General features: G+C 39.1%; 1 protein-coding gene and 1 pseudogene across 1 annotated transcript; both read left to right on the top strand.

The window, feature by feature from the left end:
- The first annotated feature begins 637 nt into the window (after positions 1–637).
- On the top strand, positions 638–8,237 carry LOC106605254 (fucolectin). Its single transcript, XM_045718464.1, has 5 exons — positions 638–740; positions 6,128–6,198; positions 6,431–6,582; positions 6,759–7,047; positions 7,798–8,237. The coding sequence occupies exons 1-5, from the start codon at positions 678–680 to the stop codon at positions 7,946–7,948; spliced, it is 726 nt and encodes a 241-aa protein (XP_045574420.1). The 5' UTR covers positions 638–677; the 3' UTR covers positions 7,949–8,237.
- A 4,396-nt stretch (positions 8,238–12,633) lies between these two features.
- LOC123723844 (fucolectin-1-like) lies at positions 12,634–14,005 on the top strand (annotated as a pseudogene).
- Positions 14,006–14,448: the final 443 nt, after the last annotated feature.

The following is a 14,448-nucleotide window of genomic DNA, read 5'->3' on the forward strand; positions in this document are numbered from 1 at the left end:
TTTTCTGGGCTCAACATACTTAGATCATTTATATTGTAGGTAACATTCTTTCTGTAAGATATTTTGACAGGAATATTACGGGCTATGTCTTTTTTATTCTCAAAACCAAGTAATTTAGTTAAGTCACATGCGCACCCACATGCACACGTACTCACACATGCACACACATATACACACACACTTGGTGATGTATAAGAGTGTGGATTGCAATTGCACCAGGACCGTAGATGTAAGGAAACATTGAACTAATTTAATAATTGATCACTTAAATTTGGACACCTACCACAAATCTAAATTAATTTAGTCATCAACTGCAGTAAAATATCTGATGTGGAGTATACATGGAGTATACAAGTATACATGCAGTATGTTGCCTGGTTCCTGTAAATGCTCTTGAGATTCTATGTGTAGTAATGTTAACTACTCTGTTACATGTTTAACATGTGTAGATGTTTCCTGTTATTCCTTTCCATATCACTATATCCTGATCATTCAATTATACTGTATAGCTCCATAAATTGGAATCACGTTTTAGCTATTTATCTCCAAGATTACTCAGCCTTATCTATTCTGATAATAGCACGTGCTACAAATGTACATGTAGAAAACAAAGATCACATGGTCATTAACTTGGTGACTGGTGTATAAATAACTGTTAGATTCAGCTTAGTCTACAGATGCTTTACCTACATCAACATCACATCAACATCAACAGTAACTTCATTATTTTGAGTGTGAAGGTAAGAGGATATGACAATCTAATAGTATTTGGAATTGCTTTATATTCTATTTGTCACGTCCTGACCAGTAAAAGGGGTTATTTGTTATTGTAGTTTGGTCAGGGCGTGGCAGGGGGTGTTTTTCTGTGTGTTTTGGGCATTCTATGTCCTTTTTTCTATGTGTTTGTATTTCTTTGTCTTGGCCTGGTATGGCTCTCAATCAGGGACAGCTGTACATCGTTGTCGCTGATTGGGAGCCATACTTAGGTAGCCTGTTTTCCTTTGGGTTTTGTGGGTGGTTATTTTCTGTTTAGTCATTTGTTACCTGACAGAACTGTTTGGCTGTTGTCTTTTGTTTATTTGTTAAGTGTTCTCTTTTTCCATTAAATTACAAAGATGAGCACTAACCACACTGCGCCTTGGTCTACTCCATTCAACAGCCGTTACACTATTCTATTTTCTGTCTTACTACAACCTTATATCAACCATTGATTTACATAACAGTTATGGCATGATAACAATGTAATAATTCAGCAGTGAATGGTATTGTAGATTTAATCAAACCTGACATTAATATTTTTTTTGTGGTATTGTATTTTACACAACTTAACTACTTACAGTTGAAGTCGGAAGTTTACATACACCTTAGCCAAATGCATTTAAACTCAGTTTTTCACAATTCCTGACATATCATCCTAGTAAACATTTCCTGTTTTAGGTCAGTTAGGATCACCACTTTATTTTAAGAATGTGAAATGTAAGAATAATAGTGAGAATAATTTATTTCAGCTTTTATTTCTTTCATCACATTCCCAGTGGGTCAGAAGTTTACATTCAATTATTATTTGGTAGCATTGCCTTTAAATTGTTTAACTTGGGTCAAATGTTTCGGGTAGCCTTCCACAAGCTTTGCACAATAAATTGGGTGAATGTTGGCCCATTCCTCCTGACAGAGCTGGTGTAACTGAGTCAGGTTTGTAGGCCTCCTTGCTTGCACACGCTTTTCAGTTCCGCGCACAAATTTTCTATAGGATTGAGGTCAGGGCTTTGTGATTGCCACTCCAATACCCTGACTTTGTTGTCCTTAAGCCATTTTGCCACAACTTTGGAAGTATGCTTGGGGTCATTGTCCATTTGGAAGACCCATTTGCGACCAAGCATTAACTTCCTGACTGTCTTGTTGCTTCAATATATCCACATAATTTTCCTACCTCATGATGCCATCTATTTTGTGAAGTGCACTAGTCCCTCCTGCAGCAAAGCACCCCCACAACAAGATGCTGCCACCCATGCTTAACGTTTGGGATGGTGTTCTTCGGCTTGCAAGCCTCCCCCTTTTTCCTCCAAACATAATGATTGTCATTATGGTCAAACAGTTCTATTTTTGTTTCATCAGACCAGAGGACATTTCTCAAAGTACAATCTTTGTCCCCATGTGCAGTAGCAAACCGTAATCTTTTTTTATGGCGGTTTTGGAGCAGTGGCTTCTTCCTTGCTGAGTGGCCTCAGGTTATGTCGATATAGGACTCGTTTTACTGTGGATAAGATACTTTGGTACCTGTTTCCTCCAGCATCTTCAGAAGGTCCTTTGCTGTTTTGGGATTAATTCGCACTTTTCGCACCAAAGTACGTTCATCTCTAACGCGTTTCCTTCCTGAGCGTTATGACAGCTGCGTAGTCCCATGGTGTTGATACTTGCGTACTATTGTTTGTACAGATGAACGTGTTACCTTCAGGCATTTGGAAATTGCTCCCAAGGATGAACCAGAGTTGTGGAGGTATACAATTTGTTTTTTGAGGTCTTGGCTGAGTTCTTTTGAGTTTCTCATGGTGTCAAGCAAAGAGGCACTGAGTTTGAAGGTAGGCCTTGAACACATCCACAGGTACACCTCCAATTGACTCAAATAATGTCAATTAGCCTATCAGAAGCTTCTAAATCCATGACATCATTTTCTGGAATTTTCTAAGCAGTTTAAAGGCACCGTCAACTTAGTGTATGTAAACTTCTGATCCACTGGGATTGTGATACAGTGAATTATAAGTTAAATAATCTGTCTGTAAACAATTGTTGGAAAAATTACTTGTGTCATGCACAAAGTAGATGTCCTAACCGACTTGCCAAAACTATAGTTTGTTAACCTGTTAGGGCTAGGGGGCAGTATTGACACGGCTGGATAAAAAACATACCCGATTTAATCTGGTTACCACTCCTACCCAGTAACTAGAATATGCATATACTTATTACATATGCATAGAAAACACCCTAAAGTTTCTAAAACTGTTTGAATGGTGTCTGTGAGTATAACAGAACTCAAATGGCAGGTCAAAACCTGAGAGATTCCTTTACAGGAAGTGGCCTGTCTGACCATTTCTTGAACTTCTTTTCCATCTCTATCTTTTACTAAGGATCTCTGCTCTAACGTGACACTTCCTACGTCATCCATAGGCGCTCAGAGCCCGGGAAAAACCTGAATGTCTTCATCCCAGCCCCAGGCTGAAACACATTATCGCCTTTCTCAAGTGGCCGATCAAGGGACTCTGGGCTTAGGCGCGTGACCTGACCGCCCCCGTCTTTGTGATTTTTTCCTCTGTTTGCCGAAAAGGAGATTCCCGGTCGGAATATTATCGCTTTTCTACGAGAAAAATGGCATAAAAATTGATTTTAAACAGCGGTTGACATGCTTCGAAGTACGGTAATGGAATATTTAGAATTTTTTTGTCACGAATTGCGCCATGCGCACGACCCTTCTTTACCATTTCGGATAGTGTCTGGAACGCACGAACAAAACGCCGCTATTCGGATATAACGATGGATTATTTTGGACCAAACCAACATTTGTTATTGAAGTAGCAGTCCTGGGAGTGCATTCTGACGAAGACAACAAAAGGTAATCAAACTTTTATAATAGTAAATATGATTATGGTGAGTGCTAAACTTGCCGGGTGTCTAAATAGCTAGCCCGTGATGCCTGGGCTATGTACTTAGAATATTGCAAAATGTGCTTTCACCAAAAAGCTATTTTAAAATCGGACATATCGAGTGCATAGAGGAGGTCTGTATCTATAATTCTTAAAATAATTGTTATGCTTTTTGTGAACGTTTATCGTGAGTAATTTAGTAAAATGTTAGCGAATTCCCCGGAAGTTTGCGGGGGTATGCTAGTTCTGAACGTCACATGTTAATGTAAAAAGCTGGTTTTTGATATAAATATGAACTTGATTGAACAAAACATGCATGTATTGTATAACATAATGTCCTAGGGTTGTCATCTGATGAAGATCATCAAAGGTTAGTGTTGCATTTAGCTGTCTTCTGGGTTTTTGTGACATTGTATGCTAGCTTGAAAAATGGGTGTCTGATTATTTCTGGCTTGGTACTCTGCTGACATAATCTAATGTTTTGCTTTCGTTGTAAAGCCTTTTTGAAATCGGACAGTGTGGTTAGATTAACGAGAGTCTTGTCTTTAAATAGCTGTAAAATAGTCATATGTTTGAGAAATTGAAGTAATAGGATTTTTAAGGTTTTGAAAATCGCGCCACAGGCTTCAAGTGGCTGTTACGTAGGTGGGACGAATTCGTCCCGCCTAGCCCATAGAGGTTAACAAGAAATTTGTGGAGTGGTTGAAAAACGAGTTTTAATGACTCCAACCTAAATGTATGTAAACTTCCGGCTTCAACTGTATCTGTGAGGAAAGTCTATTTGCTCTTTTGTTTTATTATACATACCTACAAAAATATAAAACAGGGAGCACTTCTTTGTAAAGAATATAAATGGTATCAAAGAACAAATGTAGGCTTATGCTGGTGTAATATGGGTCTGTTTATATGTTACTGCAATGTGAGCCATGTGTTTGAGCCCAACCTGGTCTCAGAACATTTCGTATTATTGTGTATGTAAATCCAAGAACTTCCATTTAGTTCACTTGGTTTGTTTTAACTTGTGGATGTCCATGACCCATTTCGTATGATATGTTACGAATTACAATTCAAATTATTTGTTATGAATTTGCCAAACCCATGATATTTTAGAAATTTGCAAAAGGTAATATATATTATGAATTTGCAAACTGTACTACATGTTACAAATTTCAAAACGTAATTACAAATTTCAAAACGCACTATATATTACGAATTTCCTAACCTTATATGTTATGAATTCCAGCTAGGTTGCTAGGTGGCTAACGTTAGCTAGCTGGCTAACGTTAGCTAGGTTAGGGGTTAGGGGTTAGAGTTAAGGTTAGGGTTAAGTTTTGGAGTTAGATTAAAGGGTTAATGTTAGGGCTAGGGGAAGGGTTAGTTGAAGGGTCACATATTTAAATTACTGTGCTATGTCTAGTCTATGAGAACAGGCTGCTGAGCAATGTTGTACCACCGAATACAGCCAGGTCACCCGTGATACAAGTCAGTATTCAACGTTTTATTTATTGAATTTTATTTAACCTTTATTTAACTAGGCAAGTCAATTAAGAGCAAATTCTTATTTACAATGACAGCCTACCAAAAAGCAAAAGGCCCCCTTTGGGGACGAGGGCTGGGATTAAAAATAAAAACATAAAATAACAATATAAGACAAAAAACACATCACGACAAGAGAGACAACACAACACTACATTAAGAGAGACCTATAACAACAACATAGCATGGCAGCAACACATGACAACACAGCATGGTAGGAACACAACATGACAACAACATGGTAGCAACACAACATGGCAGAAGCACAACATGGTACCAGCACAAAACATGGTACAAACATTATTGGGCACAGACAACAACACAAAGGGCAAGAAGGTAGAGACAACAATACATCACACAAAGCAGCTACAACTGTCAGTAAGAGTGTCCATGATCAAGTCTTTGAATGAAGTACAGGCACATTGCAGATTCAGACAACGTTCATCCATGTCTAAGGACATCAGGAGATAATGTGGAAACCGACCACTAGGAGCAGCAGTGAGCGCTGTTACCTTCAATTAGCGTTCAGTTTTGCTTGGGAAAGGTGGGTAGAGACCGCAGATAGGCATAAGCATCTGCCTCTAATTGGCCAAAGGTTGCAAGTTCAAATCCAGTGAGAGAAAGCTGTTTTTGAGCTTTATGTGTGAAGTCTATCCCAAACCTTAACCCTTACTTGAACCATTCTGAGTTAATGACTAACCTTAAGATTTTGGAGTTAATGCCTAAACTTTACCCTACCCTTAAAAATTCTGAGTTAATGCCTAAATTTTGCCTTAAAACACTTCAAAATGTTACGTTTGCAACAACTTAAAAAGGTGATGTTTGAGAAACATGGATGAACGTCTAATTCTGACGTGAGACTGTGAAACTTAGTTGTCTGAATCTGCAATGTGCCTGTACCTCTGTCTATCATGCCACAGTATCGGTACTTTGGCTTTTTCTTTCCACTCCAGGAGGATGAGACAGGACATGTTCTTCCTTTTGCTGACTCTCCTAGTAACACCATCTGGTGCCATTGTTCCAAGTAAACACTTCCTTTTGTTGTTATCTCTAGATATATGATGCCCTTTAGATTGGCAGGTCTTTTTGTCATTTAGAAAATTATAACCACACGTTATTCCCTTACGGGATAATGGCATTCACAACACACTGTAAGATCACAAATACTTTACATTTTTTTAAATAAAATATTATTGCGATTGTATGTAAAACTCACTCTCACTCATTCTCTCTCATTCTCTCTCACTCTCTTCTAGAGCTGGGGTGATTTCCTCCATTCCAGCAGGTAGATCTCTCACTCTGAGTTGGAACAAAGGTATTGAAGGACGTTATGTGGCTGTGGTTCTACCAAAGACAAGCACTCTAGTACTCTGCGAAGTGGAGGTTTATGGGTACCTCGCCCCAACTGGTAAGGATAAGTAAGACTATCACTCTTATAGGTTATTATTATAATTACAAGTAATCAATATTCAGAGCATTTGTTTAACATCTACTTGAAAATATAGCAACGATTGGTAACATTTGCCTGGTGGCACCTATAGCCATGCTGAAATCCCTACAACTCTTTTGCCCCGTTCTATCCAGGAAAGAATGTGGCTCTACGGGGAAAAGCCACCCAGTCGTCATTGCATGGGTTTGGGTTTGCTTACAATGCCATTGATGGGAACCGTGACAGTGCTATGGAACATGGCTCCTGCACTCACACTTCTGGTGACCTCAACCCCTGGTGGCGATTGGACCTGCTTAATATCTACAAAGTGTTCTCCATCACCATCACCAACAGAAAGAATCTTTCTTATTCCAGCAGACTGAATGGTGCTGAGATCCGTATCGGAGACTCCTTAGAAGACAACAATGGCAACAACAATCCCAGGTAAATCTCGGAAACCCAGAACTAAAATCTTGCGTACAGTAATTGCGTCAGATGCTCAATTAGGTTTTGAGAGGAGGTTTATGGAAAATATTCTGGTGAGACTAGCAAAGGCTCCATCGCCCTGATCGGAAAGCCTCAGCCTAGTCCCCCCACTTCTGAAAACCTTTAGCTTGAAATAATGTTTTGAAATCATCGCTTGAAATCCCCCCACCACCTTAACCCAACCACCTTAACCCAACCACCTTAACCCAACCACCTTAACCCAATCACCTTAACCCAATCACCTTAACCCAACCACCTTAACCCAATCACCTTAACCCAACCCCTTAACCCAACCACCTTAACCCAATCACCTTAACCCAATCACCTTAACCCAACCACCTTAACCCAACCCTAATACGTCCAAATAAACAGTGACAGAAAACCAAAGCAGCGGATATACCGTTGCTCGTTAGTTGTCGTATCCTGGACTCTTATGACAGACATTACAATACCTTATGTTACGTAGTCTGTTCGCGAGAGATTAATCCCAGGTGAACTATGCGACTATCAGTCCATACTAACGATATAACCTCGGACTGTTTTACGTTACTCTGTGCACACTGACTTTTAGATTTACTACATCAAGTAATGTGTACAATTTTCAATATCATTGACATGGCTCGCTGTACATCCACAAGGGGCTGTGTAAGATGTGGCACTTACTGTTTGTTACTGCTGTACTAAATCCGTTTCTGTTTCATCCTGCAGGTGTGCTGTGATCTCCTCTATTCCAGCGGGTTTTTCCAGCACCTTCCAGTGTAATGGAATGGAGGGTCGATATGTCAACGTGGTCATTCCAGGAAGGAAGGAGTACCTGACCCTGTGTGAGGTGGAGGTCTATGGGTCACCACTGGACTGACAGATCCAGAGCACCTATTACCAATCATGTAATCTAGAACACAGGACACACTGTTTTGTGGGCTTAATATACTTAGATATCTTATATGTAGGTAACATTCTCTCTATAAGGAAAAGCCATGTTTAAATTCATTAACAGTTTAGCTTTTTAATTTCACATGGTAAATATGGTTATATTGAGTACATTCACTTAGATCTGTTTTATTGAAACTGTACATACTGTAACGGCTCCTAACATTGTACCGTATTGTGTGTTAATGTATTTGGAGAAGATAAAGTGTAACACAACACCTACGTTTCAGAATCATTTCTTAATGTCATCTAGAAAGCAATGATCAAATACATTTTGATAGGAATATTATGGCCTGTGTTATGTCTATTCACGTGGGTTTCATAACAACGTCAGATGGGAATCAATTCAACCATTTATCTAGAATGTGCACATCTCATACAATGCAATACCCATGATACTCTGTGCATACAATTATGGAAAGTTTGAGCTACAAAAGGTACAACCATCATTTATAACAATGTCTTTAAGAATTCTCAAAACCAAGTTGTTGCTGCACATGCTCACGCACACTTACACACACGCACTTGGTTATGTCACATTGGCCCACAGACGTAAGGAAACTTGCATGTATTGAACCTTATCTATGCTGATAACACAACGTGTGGCACATTTTACATGTAGAAAACAATAAACAGCTCAAGATGAATGACTTGTTGACTGGTGTATAAATACCTGTGTAAGATACAGCTTAGTTTACAGAACCACATCAACATTAACAGTGGTGGAAAAACTACCCAACATTCATACAGTACTTGATTAAGATACCTTAATAGAAAATGACTCAAGTAAAAGTGAAAGTCACCCAGTAAAATAATTGAGTAAAAGTCTAAAAGTATTTAGTTTAAATATACTTAAGTATCAAAAGTAAAATTAAAAGTGTAAATCATTTCAAATTCCTTATATTAAGCAAACCGGCACCATTTTTTTAGGTGTGTTTTTTTTTTAATGGATAGCCAGGGGCACACTCCAACACTCGGACATCTTTACAAATGAAGCATTTATGTTCAGTGATTCTGCCAGATCAAAGTCAGTAGAGATGACCAGGGATGTTCTCTTGATAAGTGTGTGAATTTGACAATTCTCCTGTCCTGCTAAATGTTCAAAATGTAATGAGTACTTTTGGGTGTGGAGTAATGTACGGAGTAAAAAGTACATTATTTTCTTTAGGAATGTAGTGGAGTAAAAGTCCTGCACTCACACTTCTGGTGACCTCAACCCCTGGTGGCGATTGGACCTGCTTAATATCTACAAAGTGTTCTCCATCACCATCACCAACAGAAAGAATCTTTCTTATTCCAGCAGACTGAATGGTGCTGAGATCCGTATTGGATTATTTTCTTTAGGAATGTAGTGGAGTAAAAGTAAAAGTAAAATAGTCAAGTAAAGTACAGATACCCCCAAAAAACGACTTAAGTAGTACATGAAAGTATTTTACTTAAGTACTTTGCACCACTGAATATTAACACTGACTGTATTCTTCAGAGCATGAAGATTTGTCAATATTAATATATAAAAATGTGACCTTTATTTAACTAGACAAGCCAGTTAAGAACAAATTCTTATTTGCAATGACGGCCTACCCCGGCCAAATCCGTTGCACCACTCGAGAGTCTGAGTGGTCAGCTGAGAAAAGAAATGATACTTTCCACTAGTCTGTTTTTGCCTCTATTAACAGGAATCAAGGTAAGACCCAAATGCAGACTGTGTGAAGTAACAATGTTTAATATAACCACAGGGGCAAGCAAACGACAGGTCAATGCAGGCAGGGGTTGATAATCCAGAGCAGAGGCCAAGGTACCGGATGGCAGGCCGGCTCAGGGTCAGAGACAGGAGGACAAGAAAAAGAGCAACTGGTGGGAAAACCAGGAGCTGAGACAAACTGCTGGTCGGCTTGAACAAACAAGATGAACTGGCACAGACAGACAGAAAACACAGTTTTAAATACCCAGGGGAAAATGGGGAAGATGGGCGACACCTGGAGGGGGTGGAGATAAGCACAAGGACAGGTGAAACAGATCAGGGCGTGAGATCTATTCTGTAGATTATCACTGTGATATGCTGATTTAGTTTTTCATTATATTAGATTTTTTTCCCTTACCACAACCACAGTGATAACCCTAGCTTTTATGAAAATAAAAACAGATTTACGAAAAATGTTGCCACAAAAAAAGAGTCAACTTTGTATTTCTAAATGTTTTACCCAGCAATCACTGCACACCTCTGGTATTCTGAATCTGGAAGCTGCTACCTGTGAGGAAAGCTTATAAGTACATAGCAGGCTTCTAAAATGTTATATGACACAATGTATTTGTATTTTTTTATTACAACCTCAATGTGGGTTTGATGGAATTGAATACTGTGTCTGTATATGAGCTGCACTGTCAGGGCCCAGGGGCATATTTTAAAAATCATTACATAGGTTATTGTTAGATGATTGCAAACAAACGTCCTGCTTGGCATCACCCTGCAAGAAAGTTTGTCACATTAATAATGTACGATAGCTGCAGCACAGGCATTTTGAAAAGTAACTTTTGAATGCATGCATCTGTATACCAATTATCTTGTTACAGTGTCTATACTCTCTATTGACTTGCTGTGTGTTTCCAGTCCAGGATGACGAGACAGGCCGCAGTCTTCCTCTTGCTGGCTCTTCTAGGAATGCCTACTGGTGCCATTGTTCCAAGTAAATACTTTCTCTTGTTGTTTTTTGAGATACAGTATGATGCCCTTTAGATTGACAAAGGCCTGTCATTGTCAAAGTAAGAGACATATCAGTTCACAAGTAGCCAAGAGTACAGGGTCCGTATGTATCAATCATTTCAGTATAGGAGTGCTGGTCTAAGATCAGATGTCACGACTTCCGCCGAAGTTGGTTCCTCTCCTTGGTCGAGCGGCGTTTGGCGGTCGGCGTCGCCGGTCTTCTAGCCATCATCGATCCACTTTTCATTTTCCATTTGTTTTGTCTTGTCTTCCCACACACCTGGTTTCAATTCCATCATTACATGTTGTGTATTTAACCCTCTGTTCCCCCCATGTCCTTGTCCGGAATTGTTTATTGTAAGTGCTTGTGCACGTTATTCTGGTGTGCGACAGGTTTTGTACCCATTTATTTATTGTTCTGTTTCCGGTGGTTTTTATTATTAAACTGCGCCGTTGTAAACACCGCTGTTTTGCTCTCCTGCGCCTGACTTCTCTGCCGTCAGTACGCACCCCTTACATCTGGTCGCCACTGTCCATGTAATCTTAATCATTGTGATCTAAAAGGACGGATTATAAATCAGCACTCCTACTCTGAGCAGGTGTCGCTGGTGTCACCATAGATAGCATATGAACACATCATGAGCAATGGCAAAATGTGTAGAATAGCAGGAAATTAGCTTTAAAACTGCAAGATTTTCTTTCATTCTAATGGCAAAATGTGTAGAATTGTAGGAAATTAGCTTTAAAATTGCAACGTTTTTTCATGACAAAATGTGTACCCATAACATGATGCAGCCAACACTATGCTTGAAAATATGAAGAGTGGTACTTGGTAATGTGTTTTATTGGATTTTGCCCCAAACATAACACTTTGTATTCAGGACAGAAAGTTAATTACTTTGCCACATTTTTTACAGCATTACTATACTGCCTTGATGCAAACAGGATGAATGGAATATTTATGTTGGATTTTTTTTATTCTGTACAGGCTTCCTTCTTTTCACTCTGTCAATTAAGTTAGTATTGTGAAGTAACTACAATGTTGTTAATCCATTCTCAGTTTTCTCCTGTCACGGCCATTAAACTCTGTAACTGTTTTAACGTCACCGTTGGCCTCATGGTGAAATCCCTGAGCGCTTTCCTTCCCCTTTGGCAACTGAGTTAGGAAGGACGCCTGTATCTTTGTAGTGACTGGGTGTATTGATACATCATCCAAAGTGTAATTAATAACTTCACCATGCTCAAAGGGATATCTGTTTTTTGTTTTTTTACCAATCTACCAATAGGTGCCCTTGTTTGCTAGTCTTTGTAAAACCTCCCTGGTCTTTGTGGTTGAATCTGTGTTTGAAATTCACTGCTCGACTGAGGGCCCTTACAGATATACTTACTTATTCACTCAAGATATTTCAGATGACATTTTTTTATTCATTTGTCAATTTTGGGGAAAACATAATTCCACTTTGACATTATGGGGTATTGTGTTTAGGCCAGTGACACATAATCTCTATTTAATCCATTTTAAATTCAGGCTGTAACACAACAAAATGTGTAAAAGGTCAAGGGGTATGAATACTTTCTAAAGGCACAGTACTTTGTATCCCTAATTTGCACAAGTGTTTCCATTATTTTGGCGGTTACCTATACAAAACACCTTAATGAAACCAGTCATAACAGCTTTATAAGTGATGCAGTGGCATTCATAACAACAGTCATAACACATTTATTCAACATAATTCGTAAGACATTTTCTGAATAAAAGACTATTTATCAGTTCACAGAAATGAATGTATCTACTGTAACAGTACCCAAACCCTTGACACACTATTCACGCAACAGTCTGGGAGCACAGGGTAAGCCTCAGAGCATTGCCCAGGTAGCAGTGAAGGGGTTTATATGCCTTGCTCAGGGACATAATGACAGTAAGGCAAGTGTGTCAAAATCAACTCCTGGAGCATGTGTCTAATGATTTTTGTTATTACTTTGTTAAACACCTAGACAACCAGGTGAGTGGAGTTCCTAACTAATCAATTATTTTAATTGATTAATAAAGGAAGGCCCTAAAACCCGCAGACACTCTGCCCTCCAGGAATTGGGTTTAACACCCCTGCTTTAGGGGTAGCAGTCAGACCTGGGTGTAAATAGTACATGTCAAATGATTGAGCTTGCCTGGCACAGTGGAACCATTGGAATAGTCCCAAAAGTGCAAACCCTGAAAGATTTCAAATGCTATTTGATTTCAGGTCTGGAAAGCACCAGAGCAATTGATGTTATTGTAATGTGTTGAGTAACCTTGACCAAGACATGAGAACTTGCATTAGCTCCACAAGCTAACGCCCTGGCTTTAGCTCAGAGGCATTGTGGTGTGCAGGACTAACCCAGGCAGTAAGATCAACAACCATCACTCCCACTAGATTTTTCTACTACAATAACTTGTAATGAATATTTCTATATTTTTAAGGTTCTTGATGTTGAATAAATGTTTTATGAAGGTTGTTATGAATGAAACTGCAACATTGACGAAAGGGTCATGAATGGTTTCATAAAGGTGTTATGAACGCATTATGTTTACCCCCTTCATATAAAGCGTTACCGTTATTATGAAGTATTTCACAGATATTTCAGAACAGGAATGAATGTGGTGATGACAGGAAAGGCCACCCAGTCATCATGGTATGGGTTTATGAGTTTGCTAACAATGCCATCGATGGGAACCGAAATGGTTTTTAATGGCGATTGTTCCTGCACCCACACCAAAGCCAACTATAACCCCTGGTAGCGACTGGACCTCCTGAACACCTACAAAGTGTTCTCCATCATCAACACTAACACAGTGGACAGTGTTCCCAACAGACTGAATGGAGCTGCGATCCGCATCGGAGACTCTCTGGACAACAACAACGGCAATAACAATTCCAGGGGAACAAAAGTGTAAAGCCCTTTATACAGAGGGTTCTACACTGAACCTAAAAGAGTTATACCAGGAACCAATAAGCGTTCTAACTGACTAGATTTGCTACAGTCAGTAAAGTCTAAAATTGGTTAGTGCTAAAGTGTGTAATTCACATATGACAGGGTGCAAACAGTGTCATAGATACCTTTGCTGCAGTAACTTATCAGTGTGTTTGATTGTGCAGGTGTGCTGTGATCTCCCCTATACCTGGGGGCTTCTCCAGCACCTTCCAGTGTAACGGGATGGAGGGTCGAAACATCAACGTGGTCATTCCAGGAAGAAGTGAACTCCTGACCCTGTGTGAGGTGGAGGTCTATGGGTCACCACTGGACTGACAGATCCAGAGCACCTATTACCAATCATGTAATCTAGAGCACAGGATACACTGTTTTCTGGACTTTAAATATTGTGTATATTGTAGGTAACATTCTCTATGTGTATGAAAAATCCATGTTTAAATTCATTGACAGTTTAGTTTGTTATTTCACTCCGTAAATATTGTTATATTGAGTACATTCATTTAGCTATGTTTTCTTAAAACTGTAAATATTGCAATTGCTCCTATCATTGTGCTATTGTATGTACTTGGAGAAGATAAAAGTGTAACACAACACCTACGTTTCAGAAGCATTTCTTTATGCGTTCTAGAAAACAATGATCAATGGTATTTTAATAGGAATATTATGGCATCAGGGGCGAAAATCTGATATCAACTTTGGAGGGGACAATTACATGAAATTTTCTCAAGAGCAATTCCTGAGGGGGACACCAAAAGTAA

The sequence above is a fragment of the Salmo salar genome, chromosome ssa05 (assembly GCF_905237065.1).
Source record: "Salmo salar chromosome ssa05, Ssal_v3.1, whole genome shotgun sequence".
NCBI classification, from domain to species: domain Eukaryota; kingdom Metazoa; phylum Chordata; class Actinopteri; order Salmoniformes; family Salmonidae; genus Salmo; species Salmo salar.

Excerpts from the sequence above, each read along its gene's own strand:
- LOC106605254 (XM_045718464.1), top strand. The coding sequence starts at position 678 with ATGCTTTACCTACATCAACATCACATCAACATCAACAGTAACTTCATT. Across the intron at positions 6,199-6,430 it reads ATCTGGTGCCATTGTTCCAA|AGCTGGGGTGATTTCCTCCA; the intron begins GTAAACACTTCC and ends ACTCTCTTCTAG. Across the intron at positions 6,583-6,758 it reads TGGGTACCTCGCCCCAACTG|GAAAGAATGTGGCTCTACGG; the intron begins GTAAGGATAAGT and ends CGTTCTATCCAG.